General features: G+C 37.1%; 1 protein-coding gene across 2 annotated transcripts in view; it reads left to right on the top strand.

Annotated features, from left to right (window-relative positions):
* Window positions 1-17,683, top strand: part of TMEM241 (transmembrane protein 241) — a 159,328-nt gene extending 141,645 nt beyond the window's left edge. For both annotated transcript variants that reach the window (XM_074276586.1, XM_074276582.1), the window contains 2 exons: window positions 4,925-4,989; window positions 16,937-17,683. In XM_074276586.1, the coding sequence (XP_074132687.1) occupies window positions 4,925-4,989; window positions 16,937-16,997 (126 nt within the window). In that variant the 3' untranslated portion in view covers window positions 16,998-17,683. The remainder of the gene's footprint in view (window positions 1-4,924; window positions 4,990-16,936) is intronic.
* Window positions 17,684-19,348: the final 1,665 nt, after the last annotated feature.

Below are 19,348 nucleotides of genomic sequence, written 5' to 3'. Positions count from 1 at the left end.
AATATAAATAATAATAATATAAAAGATATAAGATAGTAATAATATGTAGATATAATAATAGAATAGATATATGATAACATAAATAATACAATAGATATAAAATAAAATAAAAATAAATATAATAATACAAATAATATATAATAAAATATATAATAATATAATAGATGTTTATTGCCTTGATGGAATACCAGTTTATTAATAGTTGATAATAACAATAATGTTGATGGTGATGAGCTTTAATGTTTTCAAAGCACTTTTTATATGTTAACTCATTTTATCCTCAACATCCTGTAAAATCAATTCTAGTATTGTTCCCATTTTGTATATGAGGAAACAGAGACCAAGTGATCTCTCCAGAATCACACAGTTAATAAGTGCCTGAAGCAGGTTCCAATTCAGGTCTTCCAAATCCCATGCCTTATTTGCTGTGTAAAAGTTGGGAATAGGGGAAGAGCTGTCGATGTAAGGATAGCCCAATAGCTAATGAATAGCTTGTGTGCACCTCATGTGAAGAGAATCTGGGGTTGACCCTTAGCCCTGAAGGACCTCTGTGGTAGACTTGGGGAGGGACATGGTCAAGCATGGTATTACTCAGGATTGCCAGTTGCAAATAGGTTGTGATCTGGATGTGAAAGGACTACCAATATTGATGAGTTCACAGTCCCACTGAAATATTAAAAAGTAATAACATGCAACCATACTTGTTGGCAAGTATAGATCTAGAAACAGAATTAAGAGTCCTTTCTTTGACTATGTTTCCCCAGCTCTTGCCCCTAGGACAAAGACTAAATAGAAACCAACCTTGCCATGGATACTTTTGGGTCATTCATGTTGTCTCTGCTTCCCATAGTAGGACTTTTAAATGAGAACTGAGATCTGTCCTTACAGTTCACATTTCCTAATGTTCCAAACAGAGTTGAGCCTTTTTTATAAGTCTCATGGGGTTTTGATGATCATAAACCTTAATTAATTCTGATTAGCTCCCTAAGATAGCTTGTAGGAATAATACCAATTATAAACTACTTTGCCCTTGGTCACCAAGGTCCCTTATAGAGTGTAATCACCTAATCATCAAGACCATAGACAATGGTAAAATTGGACATGATTGTGTTTCCCGGAGATTGGGGGTGGGAGAGGTACTATGTTAGATTAGCAAGACTTTTTATATTAAAGCTTTTTTTTTTTCTTTCCAATGCACCACTTTATTTTATTATTATTATTTCTTTGGAGATTCTTGTCTGTCTGTTAATTTATTGCAAAAGAAATGCATTCTGATTTAACTGCTTCTTCTTGAACTCCAGGGTTATGAGCAGAGTTACGGGAAAGATAATTTGTCACTTATTTTTTAAAGCAAACCATTATAAAACTTTTTATTTTCAAAACACATGCAAAGATAATTTTTCAACATTGACCCTTGCAAAATTCCATTCTACTTTTTTCTCCTCTTCCCCCCCACCTCCTCCTCTAGATAGCCAGTAATTCAACATATGTTAAACATGATAAAAATATGTTAAACCTAATATATACATACATATTTATACTATTATCTAGCTTCATAAGAAAAAGCAGATCAAAAAGGAAGAAAATAAGAAAGAAAATAAAATGCAAGCAAACAACAAAAAGAGTGAAAATGCTATGTTGTGATCCACATTCAGTTCCCACAGCCCTCTCTCTGGATATAGATGGCTCTCTCCATCACAAAATCATTGGAACTGGTCTAGCAGGATTTTTTTTTAGGTACAACCCAGTTTTCCATTAATTATAGCAGTTTCTTGCGTTATCCTTCATACTCTGTCTTGACTACAGTCATTCACTTTGAGTAGGGTTTTTTTGTGATGGGGGGGAATGTTGATGACAGGAATAGTACCAAATTTCCCCCTTTTCCCCCAATCTAGCCATCCTTCCAGCTCCTCTCCCCTCTTTGTTTTTAGATCAGAGTAATTAAATCCTGCTTCTTTTCATGAAGTCATGGGGCTCCAAGAAAGGAAAGCTGCTTCATAATCCATTGAGAGTATAGCCAACTCGTTCTCCATGCTAATGTGTGCATGACTAATTGAAATCCACAGATAATGGGAAGAAAGGGAATCATCTACTCTCAGCTAATAGCTTCAACTTTATCCCCCACTAAGCTTCTGAACTTCTTACCATCCTTGCCAACATATGGTCACTGTAACTTATTTGTGGCAAATTCTCCAGTGGTTTTATGGACTAGCCCTGATACATCTAGAGACTACGTACCAGGAGAGATTGCGAGAAGTAGAAATTGCAACACTGCCTGGAGCCTGGTTCATCCACAAACTGGTTCATCAGTTCTTGTATAACAGAAAATTAAACCCATTCTCTCAATACTATATACTGATATTTAAACTTTAGCAAAACTTGTCTTCCTGTCCCTTTTTCATATCTGTTTTTGTTATAGTTAAGGTAAAAACCTGAGAAGGGCATCACTCCAGTTATGGATAACAGGATTTAGAACTGGAATGAATTTTAGGATTATGTAGTCTGAGTTCTTAACTTTATTATTATAATATTTTAGTCATGGAAGTCTGTTGAAGCCTTTGGGCTTCTCAGAATCATATTATTTACTTATTTGTTTATGAAATTCAGTTTCATTTTTAGATATGCATTTTATCTCACCCACTTCCTTCTGCCACTGAACAATAGAAATGTATTTTTAAGTACAAGTACAATATAAATAAAAATAATTAAAGAAAATATTTAAATTAAATAAAAATAGTATAATTAAATATAATAAAACTGGATTTACCATGGAAACCAGTTTTAGTGGAACAGAGTTATCAAAACAAGTTAAGAACCCCTGGTATAGCCCAGCCCATTTTTCTACAGATGAAAACACTCAGACTCAGGTCAGAGAAATTAAATGGCTTGCCTAACATTATATAGATAGGAGCTAAGCGGGATTCAAACCCAAAGTTCCTCGACCCCAATTCTAGTGCCCTTTCTGGTATATTCTTCTGCCTCACTCTACAAAGGAAAGGAGAAAACCAAAGTTAATATAAATAACTGCTTATTGCATAAAATTCCAACAGATATGGTCATCATTTTAGTGATCTGAATATAAAACAGGTTTATTTTAATTTTACAGTAGTAATTATGGTATATTGGATTTTTTCTCTTGGTCAGTCACTAATTCAATTCTAGGGTATGTATATACATAGTACACCAGCTTTAATAGAGACATATGTCTCTAGGAAGGGACTTTTATTTAAAATGCTTATTTTCATCTTGACTTACTTGTTTAGAATTAATCTCTAGTATACAGTTACTTTAATCGGTTTTAATAAGGACTTGAAATTGAAATCTTTTGGGACATGCTTTATTTGACTAATATGGTATAGACATTAGGTGGGTAGAATATAGGAGAAGCAAAGCCTGGTTAAGAACTTCCTTTCCTTCTCACTCAGCAAACAAGGTATCAAATGTTCAATAATAATAACAATGATAATTGACCAAGTGCTAAATTGGACACCTTAATCAGTTAGCAAATCCTTTCCTTTACCTTTAGAAAAACCTTACATTCATCCTTTACTTTCCATTATGACTCCACCTGGAGACATATTGATCCAATTGGAGTCTCTTTGCCAACAACCATAAGGTAATTTCCTTCTTATTTAAGGAGTTATTCTTCAGTCATGTCCAACTCTTCCGGACCCCATTTGGGGTTTTCCTGGCAGAGATACTTGGCAAGAGATACACTTGGCAGAGAGTGGTTTGCTTTTTCCTTTTCCAGATCATTTTATAGATAAAGAAACTGAGGCACACGGGGTTAAGTGACTTGGCCAGAGTCACACAGCTAATAAGTGCCTGAAGCTAGATTTGAAATGAGGTCTTCCTGACTCCAGACCTGGTGCTTTATCTACTCTGCCATTTGGCTGTCCAATAAAGAAGTAGGGAAATACTTTTTTTTTTCCTCTCCTGCCTTCTGGAACATTGCATAGTTGGTAACTTGGTGAGTTAATATACTCTGCCCAGTGTAACCTGTAATTCCTTGGAACTAGTGGAGGACAAGAGAATGTGTTATGGGCAGTGACAGATGAATTGATACCTTTATAAAATGTAGTTCAGAGATGCTAATCTAGATGTGAAGAATCTTTGTTGGGCCTTTTAAAATAACTGTCTTGGAGATGAATTCTATTTAAGTTAGGCATTTTAAATAAAATGAGCTCTTTTAATAAAGTCCTTGCTAGCGACATGTGTGATGTGGGCAGTGGTGAGTAGTGATCACATATTCCCTTTTAGGAAGGATGAACTAGAAGGAGCTCTTATCTAAATGCCATTAAAAGACTTGTAAGTGTTAAGGGATATATATTTTTTTAAAAAAACAAAGTACCCTCTTCCACTTCTGGAGTAGGGCTATGCTTCTATCATATTATGTAGCTCTAATTTATTTAGATAGTGGTTAAGGATCCAACTGGAGTGCTTTCTAGGAGAGTGGTTTTTGTTTGTTTTTGAACAAAGGAATTTTTTGTTATATTGTTTGTCTTTCTTGGAAGGTATAAATAAGTGCATCCAGTCCTTGTAAACAAATCCTGAACAGGATAAATAATAGCCATTTTTTGTTTCTAAAGTTTAGAAGCAAAAAACCTAATCTTATTCAAAATCTTTTGTGCTCCTTGTATTATCCTGAACAACTTAGCAAGGGGTAGTTTCAGCACCTAATGTTCTGCCAGCAATCAGTAAATGTAAATATTCTGTGCATAGAACAAGGATTGAGAAGCAACATTAAATGCACAATTATGACCTGAATCATAAGTAGGGCCAAAGGCCCAGGAGGGAGGTGGAAGAGGGGCAGGGAACGAGGAGAGAAGGAAGGATGCTCGGATGCCACACAGAATTAAAGTGAATCTATGAGAAAGGGCAAGCCAGATGCCACTTAAACCTTTTGTTAAAATTGTTTCTACAGGTTATGACAGCTGGTTTTTCAATATTGCTGTTTGACACAGCCCTGGACATTGCTATGGTGGCTTGGTAAGTATTTTGTTTAAGGATGGGAATCAGCTCTTTGTTTGGTGAGCACCATTATTTAGGGATAAAATGGCCATTGGTGATTTGGTAAGTATTTTGTACAAGCTTAGGAACTGGATACCGTTGGCTTGGTAAATTCAGGGATAGGAGATGGCCATTGGGCATTTGGATTTCTTGCTATAACTCATGACAAGCAGTATGGTAGAGAATGAGTGCCACAAAATCACCTAGTTCTGCCATTTCTTACCCCTGGAACTTTGGGTTTCTCTGAACCTCAGTTTCTTCATATGTTAAGAGAAGGCACAAAATCCTGCACCAGACCACCCAGAGAATTTTATGTACTCCTGAGAGTATGCTGACCACTGCTGTCAAGGTCCCATTAAGCCTGACTGCCAGGGCCATGCAGTCCCCAAAAAAGAAGGTTTATAATCCAGGAGAGTATTTGCTATTGTCCTTATCATGCAGTGTTATCATTTCAGCATGTTTTTTGCATAAATTATCAATTTATAAAATATCCCAATGCATGAGACTTTTCCAAGGGACCAGACACACACACACAAAGTTCCTAATACCAAGGTCTTCTATAAAGTACTATCTTTCTATGCTCTTTTGATTTCCTGATTCATCCCCCATAATATAGATTTGCCAGCATAGCCTAATGGCAAATTCTGAGCACTGCCCCGGAGACCCTAGCTCTTCTGCTTTTGTCTGCTACCTAAAAGCATCCTGGGGGAGGAGAGGAAAGGAGACTTTTATGCCTTCCTTAATTGGGATCATTGGAAACAGCTGTGGCAACTGCCATGTATTTCTCATTGCGGCCACAAGTATAATAATAAACATACCCTGCCAATTATTTTACAGTTTACAAAGTACTTTCACATCCATTATCTGAGATGATCTTCACAACAACTCTGTGAGGTGGGCAGGCTGGGTTTTATTATCCCTGTGTTGTAGTTGAGAAAATAAAGTCCCCAAGCGATGGGGTCCTTTGTTCTCGGAGAGGACCATGAATGGGGGGGAAATGCAAGTGAATTGCATTTAAGGGAGGGAGGGAGGGCTGGGCAAAGTCACCAGTCACACTGTCTCTGGAACCATCTGGGTCCAGTGGCAGGATACAGATCAGGCCCTGGGTGAAATGGGAGACTTTGGCCTTTTTAAATTAAGGTCTTTCCCACTTCAGAATTTGATCAAGGAAATTGCCCACAGTGATTAAGGATAGGTAAGAAACAAGGCAGAAAATGGCCTTTTTCCCCTAGTAAAAAAATCTAATCTGAGAGGGAAGGACCCTCAGTTTTCTGGCCAAAACAGAAACACTCTGATGAAATTATATATTTCTTGTGCTTTTTCTCATACAAGCTATGGGGCATCTTCCCCTCCCCAGCTCCATTTGTGGATTGATTTGGATGAATTCAGTCTCTGGAGCAGGACATTTTGAGAAGCTACACTTATTCATGACTGACATAGTTACAGAGAAAGAATAGCCCTTGGAAAGCTTTAATAGTGAACACTTTGTATCCACTGGCAATGACCAGCTATTGTTATTGCCTTGTGATTTTTGTTGCAGCTTTAGAGGACTAGGGAAGGCAGTACAGAGAGATTAAGGAAACATAAAATTGTTCTTTGGTTCTCCTAGTCACCATTGAGTGAGTGTGTCATATACTATGTCCAGGGTCAGAGGACTTGGGCATGAATCTTGCCTCTGATGCTTTTTGACCTCAGTTACCTCATCTATAAAATGAGGGGAGAACCAGGAGAGCAATTTATATTTTAACAACATCATTGTAAAAACAGACTTTGAAGGACTTAAGAATTCTAATCAATACAATGATCAACTGTGATTCCCCAAATCAATGACGAAGGATGTAGCCCATTTCTTGACAGAAGGATGATGGCTAAATATTCAGAATGAGAGAAATATTTTTTTATCATGGCTAATATGGTAATTTATTTTGATTGAATAAGTATATTTGTTACAGTTTTTGTTTGACTTTCTCTGTTTCCAGTAAGGAAAGGGAGGTTCAAGGAAGAGAAAATAAGTACTTGTTAACTTTTTAAAAAATAATTAAAATATAAGCATAACAGAGCAAAAATAAATAAATAAATAAAATGGGGCTTTGAATTAGATGGGTTTTATGGCCTTACTCTAAATCTGTGAATCTAAGATCTTTTAGTAGCTAGCTTAGAAGTGAAAACAATGTGTATGCTGCTAGTCACAAATATTTTATTGGCTCTGCTTGATCAGATCCATATGGTCACATCCTAGCCACCAGAATTAAACCCATAAGGAAAAATAAGATGAAGAGATTGCAAGTGGTCCTGGCTAAAGAAGTCCCCATTAGCCACATGAGGAATAGCATAGTCCCAACCCATCCCTAAGCTTCATTCTACCTCTGGGAAGGTGTCTGAGCTGCATTAAAGCCCCTTTCACCCCGCCTCTCATGAGTTAATCCACTGTATCTGATTATAGAATGCAGTATACTGCGGGGGAACATTTAACTGGATTGGAATTGTTGGGATTGATTCAAACAAGACACCAAGAACTCATTTTGGATTTAAAACTTTGCATGTCTGTCTAGGAGCCTTTTCCTGTTTTGGTGTGAATGTTTTATTTGGTAGATTTATACTTCAAAATTAAAGGAAAGAAAAAATTCCAGTTAAGAATTCCATTCAAAATTGGTATTTTTCTTAATTTTTCATTTTTCAGCAGTTATTATCAAGAATTATGTTGTTCATTTGTTTTAGTCATGTACAATTCTTTGTTTTTTATTTTAATTTTTCTTTTTAAATAACTTTTTATTGACAGAACATATGCATGGGTAATTTTTTACAACATTATCCCTTGTACTCACTTTTGTTCAGACTTTTCCCTTCTCTCCCTCCACCCCTCCCCTAGATGGGCAGGCAGTCTTATACATGTTAAATATGTTATAATACATCCTAGATACAATATATGTGTGCAGAACGGAACAGTTCTCTTGTTGCACGAGAAAAATTGGATTCAGAAGGTAAAAATAACCTGGGAAGAAAAACAAAAATGCAAGCAGACATTCACTTCCCAGTGTTCCTTCTGTGGGTGTAGCTGATTCTGTCCATCACTGATCAATTGGAACCGAATTAGATTCTCTCATTGCTGAAGATTTCCACTTCCATCAGAATACATTCTCATACAGTATTGTTGTTGAAGTGTATAGTGATCTCCTGGTTCTGCTCATTTCACTCAGCATCAGTTCATGTAAGTTCCTCTAGGACTTTCTGAAATCATCCTGATGGTCATTTCTTACAGAAAAATAATATTTCATAACATTAATATATCACAGTTTACCCAACCATTCTCCAATTGATGGGCATTGATTCATTTTCCGGTTTCTAGCCACGATGAAAAGGACTGCTACAAACATTGTTGCACATGTGGGTCCCTTTCCCTCCTTTAAGATCTCTTTGGGATATAAGCCCAATAGTAGCACTGCTGGATCAAAGGGTATGCACAGTTTGGTAACTTTTTGGGCATAGTTCCAAATTGCTCTCCAGAATGGTTGGATTCTTTCACAACTCCACCAACATTGTATCAGTGTTCCAGTTTTCCTGCATCTCTTCCAACATTCATCATTATTTTTTCCTGTCATCTTAGCTAATCTGCATGTCCTATTCTTTGTGATCCCAATTTGTTTTTTTGTCAGAGATACTAGAGTAGTTTGACATTTTCTTCTTGAGATCATTTTATAGATGAGGAAACTGAGGCAAACAGGGCTAGGTAACTTGCCCAGGGCCAAACAGCTAGTGTTTGAGGCCAGATTGAAGCTCACAGATCTAGGTCTTCCTGACCCAGAACCAGCATTCTATCTAATTTATCACCTAACTGCCCATCAAGAATTATAACACATAGGATTAGAAGAGAGGGTTAGGAGAATTTCAAAAGACTAGCTTTGGTTAGGGTAAGATATTGTTTTTTTATTTTTTATCTTTTGAATAAACAAAAACTATTAGTATATTTGAGATCTGTCTTCTCTCTTGGCCTTTTTTCTTTTTTTTTAAAATTAAATTAGTTTAATTTAAATTTTTTCTCAATAATATTTTATTTTTCCAAATACATGCAAAGATAGTTTTCAACATCCACTCTTACAAATCTTGTGTTCCAAATTTTTCTCCCTCCTCCCCACTTCAGAAAGCAAGTAATCCAATATCAATTAAACATGTACAATTCTAAATATATTTCCACATTTGTCATATTGCACAAGAAAAATCAGAATAAAAGGGGGAAAATGAGAAAGAAAAAGAAACAATCAAACAAAAATAACCACAATGGTGAAAATACAATGCTTTGATCTGCATTTAGTCTCCATAATTCTCCCTCTGGATAAAGATAGCACTTTCCATCACAAGTCTATTAGAATTCCCTTGAATCAAGTCATTAATAAAAAGAGACAAGTCCATCACAGTTGATCTTCAAGTAATCTTCTTGTTGCTGTGTACAGTGATCCTGCTCATTTCACTTAGCATCAGTGCATGTAATCCAGGCCTCTCTGAAATCATCCTGCTGGTCATTTCTTACAGAACAATAATGTTCCATAACATTCATATACCACAATTTATTCAGCCATTCTCCAATTAATGAGCATCCACACAGTTTCCAGTTCTTGCCACTACAAAAAGGGCTGCCACAAACATTTTTGCACATGTGGATCCTCTTCCCTTTTTTTATTATCTCTTTGGGAGACAGACCTAGTAGAGACATCTCTGGATTAAAGGGTGTGTACAGTTTTATAGCCCTTTGGATATAGTTCCAAACTGCTCTCCAGAATGGTTGGATCAGTTCACAACTCCAACAACAATCCATCAGTGTCCCAATTTTCCCACATCCCCTCCAACATTTATCATTATCTTTTCTGGTTATCTTAGCCAATCTGCTAGGTGTGAAGTGGCACTTTAGAATTGTCTTAATTTACCTTCCTCTTATCAATAATGACTTAAAGCATTTTTTCACATGACTAGAAATGGCTTTAATTTTTTCATCTGAAAATTGTCTGTTCATTTCTTTTGACACTTATCAACTGGGGAATACTTTATTCTTATACATTTGGATCAATTTTCTATATATTTTAGAAATGAGATCTTTAAAAGATAGTTTTCAATATTCATTTTTGTAAGGCTTTGTGTTGCAAATTTTACTCCCTTCCTCCCTCTCTCTCTTGTAAGCAATCTGAGAGCCAGCAAACAATCTGACAGAAGTTAAATATGTGGAGTTCTTTAAACACATTTCCCTAATTGTCATGTTGTGCTAGAAAAATCATACCAAAGGGAAAAACAAACCATGAGAAAGAAAAAGCAAACAAACAAAAAAATAGTAAAAATACTATGCTTTGATTCACATTCAGTCTCCATAGTTCTCTCTGATTAGGAATGACATTTTCCATCTGTTGTAATTAAAATATTCTTTTTTAGAATGAGCAGTGTTTCCCTCCTACCCAGAACCAAAGAGATATCATGATGATGATGATAGTAAAACTATTGCCAGATGTATGATGTCCGAAAGTTTTAAAAACACATAAACAAACTGGTATATTCTATGAACTTAGCCTTTAAAAAATTAAATGGGGAATGGGGAATAGGGAGAGTTCCAGACTATGATTTCATATGATTTAGGGAACTTCCAGGGAGGAATGTACCAATATAGACTGGCAGCTGTTTGTAGCTTATAGTTAGAGAAAATTGCTGTTTGTCCTTTATTCTCCAGCAGGACCAAGATATCAGAAAGGTGATGTCTTGATTTGCAATTGAATTGGATTTGAGTGAGGGCTGGCTGTCAAAGTCACCAACCTTTTTCTCTTCTCTGGAGACAGCTGGGTCCAATGACAAGATATAGATCAGCATGACTAGAGATGGCCTTGGATGCAGTGGGAGACCTTGGATTTTTTAAGCTAAGGTCTTTAACAGGTCTCAGTTTGCCTGAGACAATGACCCTTTTAGTGATTAAGGCTAGGTAAAAAAATTAAGCCTCTTAATTACAAAAAAGAAAGGGAAGGAAGGAAGGAAGGAAGGAAGGAAGGAAGGAAGGAAGGAAGGAAGGAAGGAAGGAAGGAAGGAAGGAAGGAAGGAAGGAAGGAAGGAAGGAAAGATGGAAGGAAGGAAGGAAGGAAGGAAGGAAGGAAGGAAGGAAGGAAGGAAGGAAGGAAGGAAGGAAGGAAGGAAGGAAGGAAGGAAGGAAGGGAGGGAGGGAGAGAAAGAGGGAAGGAAGGAAGGAGGGAGGGAGGGAGGGAAGGAGGGAAGGAAGGAAGGGAGCGAGGAAGGGAGAGAGGGAGGGAGGGAAGGAAGAAAAGGAAGAAAGAAAAAGAAAGAGAGGAAGAAAATCAAGAAAAAGATAGAAATCAATGTGTGAATTTTATGAAGGACTAAAATATTCATTGAATTTCTCAAATAGCTACTATGTATTAGACTTAGGTCTTGACTCCAAGATTTGCCTTGCATTCATAATTACAAGGCTGAAATAAAATATTTTGTAAACTTTAGAACACAATATGATTAATGTTTATTATTATCCATTAATGTATAGTTATTTATTGTTATTATTGTCAATATTATTATGTGCTTGCTTTTATGACTAATTCTGATAATTTATATGATTTTTCAGAGTAAGTCATAGCATTCATAGAACTTATTGGAGGGGGAGGAAAGGGTCATATAAACCTGCTACTTAATTTGATCTATTATAGCCTCCCAAATAATATGGCATCTTTTATTTGTATAGTTTCCTTAGTAATATGTTAGGTACAAAAGTAAAACAAGAGTTTGTTAGGATTTCTTTTAACCTCAGAAGGAAGAGACTTTGTAGTTTTAGCTTAAGTATTGGGGAGGAGACAGCCTCCACATTTGGGTCTTTGAAGAAGGAAATCGATGTCAGCTGTTAGTTCTTGTGAAGCAATCATGCCCTCAGTGCCAAATGCAAGGACAATGTTTGCCTTTTGGGGGACCTGGAGGTGAAGAAATTTTACTGGGAGTTTCTTCTCGGTGCTTATAAAGCTGAGAAAGGAGTTTCAGAAGCCATGGAGCCTCTCCTCATCCTGCTTGTGGGTAAGATGAAACTTTCACCATCATGAGACTCAGAAGAATCTATTTTCATTTTTCAAAATTTCTAGAAAAAGAGTTCTAGAAAAAGTTAGTGAATAGAGGCCAATTTCTGTTCTGAAAAGGAAGGAAAAGAAGAAAAGAAAACATCTTCCTCATACCACATAGGGAGTGACTCTTAAGTAATGGTTTTGAAATATGTCATCAGCTGAGTGGAGGTCCTTGGGGGGATAGTTCACAAACTCCTCCATCTTGCAAGTATTCAAATCAATAAGATGTATCTGGATGATTTCACAGTAAAAGAATAGGGGCTTTCAGGAACAAAACTGTTCCATTCCTTACATTGAGGCTGAATCAGCTGGATGAGAAGGGAGGGTAAGATTGTTTTTGGTTTTTTCCTATTGCATTATAGAGAACTTTAAGAAAAAAAAAAAGAATATTGATCTCATTCAAACAAGTGTTTTTTTTTATGGCATTGCATTGTGGGGATTCTAAAAAAAAAATGAAAGGCAGTGTCCCTACCCTCAAGGAACTTACAGAATGGTAGGTGACTCACTTGCATGTAAAAAATGACTGCACAAGCACGATAATTGTACCAATATGTATAGAAAAATTAAACGTGTTTAACATACATTGGATTGCTTGCCATTAGGGGAAGGAGTTGAAGGGAAAAGGGGGAAAATTGGAACACAAGATTTTGCAAGGGTCATTGTTGAAAAATATATTGCATATATTTTGAAAATAAAAAGATTTAATAAAATAAAAAAGTGCACAATTCAGTGTATGATTGAGGCAAATGAGTGGTACAGATAAGTTCAATGGGTGTGTAGAAGAGGTAGAAACTACTTTGGTGTGTATATATATATATATATATATATATATATATATATATATATATATATATGTGTGTGTGTGTGTGTGTGTGTGTGTGTGTGTGTGTGTATATGTTTGTATATGCATATGTGTGTATATGTATGTGCATATGTATACACACATATCCTTATGCTGTCTATCTAATATCTCACAGGTATAGGATCCTGGGTTGTCTAAATAAAGCATAGCATTCATATAAACAGAAAGGAAAAAGTTGAGGGATCAGATTTTCAGTGGTCTTGCTGAGTTCAAAGCATTTGGAGAATGTATTGGAAGACAAAATATCTTTCTCCTACCCAGCTAGAAGATGCCCCGCTAAGGAGTGTCACAAATTGGGGGAAGTTGAAATCTAGCTGCCAAAATTTTAAAAGAAGGAAAATGACTGTTTCTGGGTCTGTTTTTGAGATTCTCCAAATTACTATCATTCCAAGCTTGATAGATTCTAAATTGTTACAGAGTCACTTTAGTATAATAAAATTTCATCGAGGTCCTGTGTGATCTTTCAGCATATAACAATTTGAGGCTGATCTGAATGAGAAGTTGGGATGGGAGTACTGACTAGCAGCCTAGTGTTGAGATTGGATAGTAAGAGCAGCAGTCGAAACAATCACATATAACTTTTTCATATTTCATAACCTGTGTATTTTGTTGCTTACACTCAGCAAAATGGAAAGCAGAGCCTGTTGTGTGGTACGTGTACCCAGAACAAGGCAACAGAACATGTGTGATCACTGCAGAAAGAACCTTGGCTTGGAATTTCCTGGTTTTTTGGGAGAACCCTAGAGTTTAAGGAGGGCATGTTTTCAGCCTCAAAGAATTTTTCCAACCACAGAAAGACCCACCATGTGAGAGATTGTCAGGCTGCGCTTTAGATTTTGTTACTATCTTTTGTACAGACACATTTTCTCATTGTACATATACAGCTGCCTTAGTCATCTACTGAGGTAGTTGTCAGTAGAAATGGTAGAAATTGGTAGAGAGCCTCAGCAGGATCCAGACATCACCTTGCAATTTAGAATGGTCAGTGAAGAAAATACCATTTAAAATAAAGGCAAGAATCTTGTTTCATGTTTATTCCCTAATGAGGATTTGGATCAGGAATTTAAAAAATACTTTTGCCCAGCTTTAGTGAAAAATAATACACCTACAGTCAATATTGATCAATTTCTAAAATAATGAGGAAAATAAAAATAGTAATAAAAATTTAGAATAATTACTGTTGCTGATTAGCTTTGGGCCTTTGATTTAAAGATAGATAATATAAAGAAAGAAAATTCAGTTTTCAACCTTAATTGTAATTAATACACTTCAAATATATAAGATTTTGCTTACATAAAGAGTTTGTATTTGGAATGTGTTAATCCATTATAATTCAGAATTATACAGAAGACCTCCACTGTGAACATTGTTGTTTCTGTTTCTGACTATAATACTGAGTCTCAAGTCTAGAGCAAAAACTACAGAGAAAGAGCCTAGTTTATCACAGTGAGAAGGTACCCACAGCTGGAAGTAGCAGGAGGAAACTGAGTGCCTGATGGAAGGAGAAGTAGATGGGGAGGGCGTGATGGAAGGAGGAGGACACTTAACCTATTTCATAACCTGCCCTGTTTATGGATTTACTCAAAAGGAGAAGTTTATTTGTATGGTCTTAGACTATAAATGTAATCAGTGTACTCAACAGTAGAAATTTATTCCTTAGTTATTGATGATTGTCCATTTCAGGAATGATGAGGATTACAAGATTTGCAAACATTCAGGCGTAAATGGTCCTTATTCTATTAAAATTCAACCTCCTGCCCCCAACATTTGTTTCTGTTTCAGCATTTACCAAATTTGTTCTGGTTTTTCATAAGCCAATGGAGCAAAATGCAAGACTGTCATACTTTAGTTTGTAACGAGAAAGGGCAAAGGCTAGGCTTTTATCCTGTGCTTTTCTCTAGTAATTTGGAAGACTAGAAGCTTGTTAAAATTTGCAAAAATGAAATATTTCAAGAGTAAAAGCCATCTTCTCCCCTTGACCTCAGCTCACTGTGACCTTCCAGATTTGCCCCACTTGTATAGAAAAAGAGTACACTGCCTTTGGGGTCATACAGTTTTTGGGGCAATCCAATTGAGTAAGGTCCTCAACCCTTAAATGGATCTGTAAGCTTATTGATTTTGAAGCTCCTTCCAGTGATGCAGATTTTAACCCATTCATGCCTGCAGCCTGTGAGACTCTGACAGTGTCTTCTGTCAAATTCCGTACAAGAGGAGTCCTGGATACTAATAAATGTAGTTGTTCAGCCATTCAGTCATTTCCAACTCCATGTGACTCCATGGACATTGTATACTGGGATCTTATATCCTCTACTATATTTTTAAAAATGTTAATAGTATTTTATTTTTCCAAATACACACAAAGATCGTTTTTCAACATTCACCTTTGCAAAACCTTGTGTTTCAAATTTTTTGTCCTTTCCTTCCTCATCCCTACCCAAGACAGCAAGCAATCTGATATAGGTTAAACACATGCAATTCTTCTAAACACATTTCCACATTTATCATGCTGCAGGAGAAAGATCAAAAGGGGAAAAATGAGAAAGAAACAAAAAAAAAACCAAGCAAGCAAACAATAATAACAACAAAGGTAAAAATACTATGCTTTGATTCATATTCAGTCTCCATAGTTCTCCCTCTGGCTGTGGATGGCTCTTTCCATCCTAAATCTATTGGAATGGCCTTTAATCACCTGCATTGTTGAAAAAAGCTAAGTCCATCAAAGTTGATCATCACATCATCTTGTTGCCCTGTATAATGATCTCTTGGTCCTGCTCATTTCACTCAGCATCACTTCATGTAAGTCTCTCCAGGCCTTTCTGAAATCATCCTGCTGTTCATTTCTTACAGAACAATAATATTCCATAATATTTATATACCACAATTTATTCAGCCAATCTCCACTTGATGGGCATCCACTCAGTTTCCAGTTTCTGGCCACCACAAAGAGGGCTGCCACACACATTTTTGCACATACATTTCCCTTCTTTAAAATCTCTTTGGGATATAAGCCCAGTAGTAACACTGCTGGATCAAAGGGTATGCACAGTTTAACAACTTTTTGAGTATAGTTCCAAATCGCTCTCCAGAATGGTTGGATTGGTTACAGTTCCACCAAAAATGTATCATGTTAATTTCTTTAAATAGACAGATTGGATCTTCTTGCTGTCCAAGGGAATCTCAAAAGTCTTCTCCAGTTTGAAAGCACTGATTCTGGAATACTCAACCTTCCTTTTAGTTCAGCTCTAACCCCCACATCACTGGTAGAAAAACCATGGGTTTGGCTGATGTTGGAGAGAGCCAGCCTCCATTCTGGAACTCTATAATGGGATATTACAAGAGTATTCACTAATTTCCCCAGGGGTAATTAATGCTCCAAAAGTTTGTAATTCAGTTGTTTGTTTTTCTCTCTAGAACTGAGGTTGGAGTAAGGGAAGTCTGGAGAGGGGAAAGCAGGATAAAGGGATGAATGGATGAGGAGAGGAGCCAGGGCTGGGATGTTGGTTATGGAGACTGGCACTTCTTTCTTCCTCAAAAGGGACAATTAGTTAATATATGAGTGTGAAGTGAGAGTGTATCTGGGAGAGACAGGAATAGGGAATATGATTCTAGGTAGCAGCACCTGAAGCAGGAGAAGGAAAAAGAGAGGGAACTGTCCAGCACCAGCAGTGGAGAAGAGAAGGGAATTCCTTTGGTTGCTGGAACCATCCATATATAAGAAATATGTTTAGGGTAAACAAAGATTGTTCCTATTTTTCTCACCCTCAGTATGTCAATTCCTACACAGACCGGGTAATTTTTTTTTGTGGTGGTGAAAAATCTTGAAAGTCTCAGAGCATCATGGACTGAGACCAGTTGGGTAGAGAATGGAAAAGGTAGCAAAGAATCGCTGGCTTTAGATGGACAAAGGCCAGGGTTCTCCTACTGTGGGCAGGCCACGCCGAGCAGTTTGAAAAGCTAACCTTTTTACAATTGTTTGCAGCATTCTTGTGGGTGGACTTGGAGAAGCCTTGCTGGTTTACTCAGAAAGGAAGAACACGTAGAGAAAAGAAGGAACATAAAATGCACCGGCTGGCGAAAGGAGAAAGCAAGACTTCTGTGTGCATGGAAGAGAGAACATGAAAACAGCCAAAATATCGGGAACCAATGTCAGGGCCATTTTCCCAGGAGAGGGGCCAATGATGATCCTATGGATGATGGAGGGGTAACGCACTTATCATTAGAACTGCCTTGAAAAACTCTGTTAGGGCTACGAGTGGCTGCCCATCAACACCAATTTATTAGAAGTGCAAATGGCCATTCAGTGGAGGGAGAAGTCAAATCTTCCCTGGTATTTTCCCAGACATTTCTGGAAGCATAGGATTCATTTTTTTTACTACACTGACTCATTTGATACTAAATACTCATTCCTGAGTCTCCCATTTCCCAGCCTCCAACACTACCTCACAATGTATGGCAGAGGACTCTGCTCATGCTCTCTTCTGGGAATCCCATTCCCTAGATTGTCCTTTCTGGGCTGGCAAAGAATTGCAGGATTCTCACCCATATGCAGCATCTAGAGATAATTCCTTGGGAAGGAGTCAATTGTGACAAACTGAATGGCTGTTCTGGGCCATGCTAGAAATCAGCAAGACAGCTCAGCTCCTGTGTTATGAGCTCAAAACATAGCTTTTTGTTATTGTTATTGCTTTCCTTTCCCTCTCACATTTCAGATTTCTCTGAACTCTCATCAAGTCTATGTTGCATTTATTTGTTTCCTTTTTTTTCTGCACATTGTTCCAGCTCCTGCAAGTTGAAAACTTAAGTTAATACTAAATTATCACCAAAGGGAGCTAGTTTCAAGATACCCCCCCTTCCCTGCCCCAAACAACAACAGCCCAAACAACTTGCATTCCCCAAAGCCTTCAAATGAGTTAATTCCATGGTATCAGAGAAGAAGTGAATCATTTAACAAGAAAAAAAGTTGTTGTTTTTTTTCATGCTAGATCAAGAATTGGATTGGAAATGTTATAACCTTATAGATTTACATGAGATGAGAGCTGAATTTGGGATCCACAAGGAAGATGTGGAGGAAATCAAGATTTGACTCCAAATTTTTTTTCTATTTACTGTTATTCTTGTGAAGACAATACTCCTGGTCCCTTAATTTACAAAGCTTTGGTGTTTATAGGGAAACTAACTCCTGGAAGATTATATTGCTATCAAGGCACAGGAGCCAGGGACTGGAAGCTCAGTGTAAAGCATGTTCTGCCCCGTTTTTAAGAAGCCCTATGTTTTCATGGAAGGTATTGGATGAATAGTGTTTCCTTGTTTCTGAATAAGCCTCCCACCCACCCATCTGCTCTGTCGCTGTTCTCCCCACTGGCCCTTCTCCTTATTTGGAGCAGGAGCAGCTCTAGACTCATGGCCACCTCCCTGGAGAAATCAGTTCATTTAGTTTTGGAACTGCTCTGGGGCCAGTCCGTTCTAACTGCTGAGTAAATGCAGTATCCCCTAACCCACCATATCCAGCCCAACATGGGGGTGTACCTGACTGCTGAAGGCCTCCACTGGACACCCCTTGATGCTCTCTATCTCCTGGGTTTAATACTGGTCCCTGGCTACTGTCCTGTATGTGTAATCTGCCCCACTCCAGACTCTGCTGCCCCCAATAAAATGTTATCTCCTTGAGAGCAAATAATATCTCACTTTTTATAATTATATCTGTCCCTTTTGCCTGGGACAGTGCTTAACACTGTTAATTGCTTTTCAAAAAATGCCTTTTCGTTCATTTATTTAAAGAAAGGGGAGGGAAAAGGTAGGAAGATCCATTTTTCCTCTGAGTTTATGAACCTAAAATTCTCAGATGAATTCTGCCATGGACAGTGATGATCAAGATATTTGAAACTTTAAAAGATTCTTTTTAAGGAGTGCTGATCTGATACTAAGTTTGTATCTGGAATTGATTTCCATGTATTTTGCTCAATCCTTTTAGTAATTTAATTTTTTTTTTTCCAAAATGTTGTTTGCAAGTGTTTATAAATTTGTCCTGCTGTTATGTTTTACTTGGTTTCTTCAACCTTAGGTGTATGCTCCCTCTCCACCAACTTGATACGTATCAATGGAAGCGTTCACTATTTTGACCTTCTCCAACTCAGATTGTATAGCTGGGTTCTATTGTTTTTCACTGGCAGAAAATGTGATTTGCCAACATATCACAGTTTTTCTTTTCCTTTCAAGTTGTTTAAGTATTCAGAGATTCAAAAGGTTGGGTAGTACCATAAAATATTATTTAGCCCATCCCATTGTCTCTAATCAGGACTGATCTCAAAGGATCCCAGTAATAAATTTCAATTTTTTTTAAGATCCCCAGGAAAAAGGAGTGCAAGACTCTTGTTTTTTTTTAATTTTCCAA

This window comes from Sminthopsis crassicaudata, chromosome 1 (assembly GCF_048593235.1).
Source record: "Sminthopsis crassicaudata isolate SCR6 chromosome 1, ASM4859323v1, whole genome shotgun sequence".
Taxonomy (NCBI): Eukaryota; Metazoa; Chordata; class Mammalia; order Dasyuromorphia; family Dasyuridae; genus Sminthopsis; species Sminthopsis crassicaudata.
This window is presented reverse-complemented; position numbering and strand designations above follow the sequence as displayed.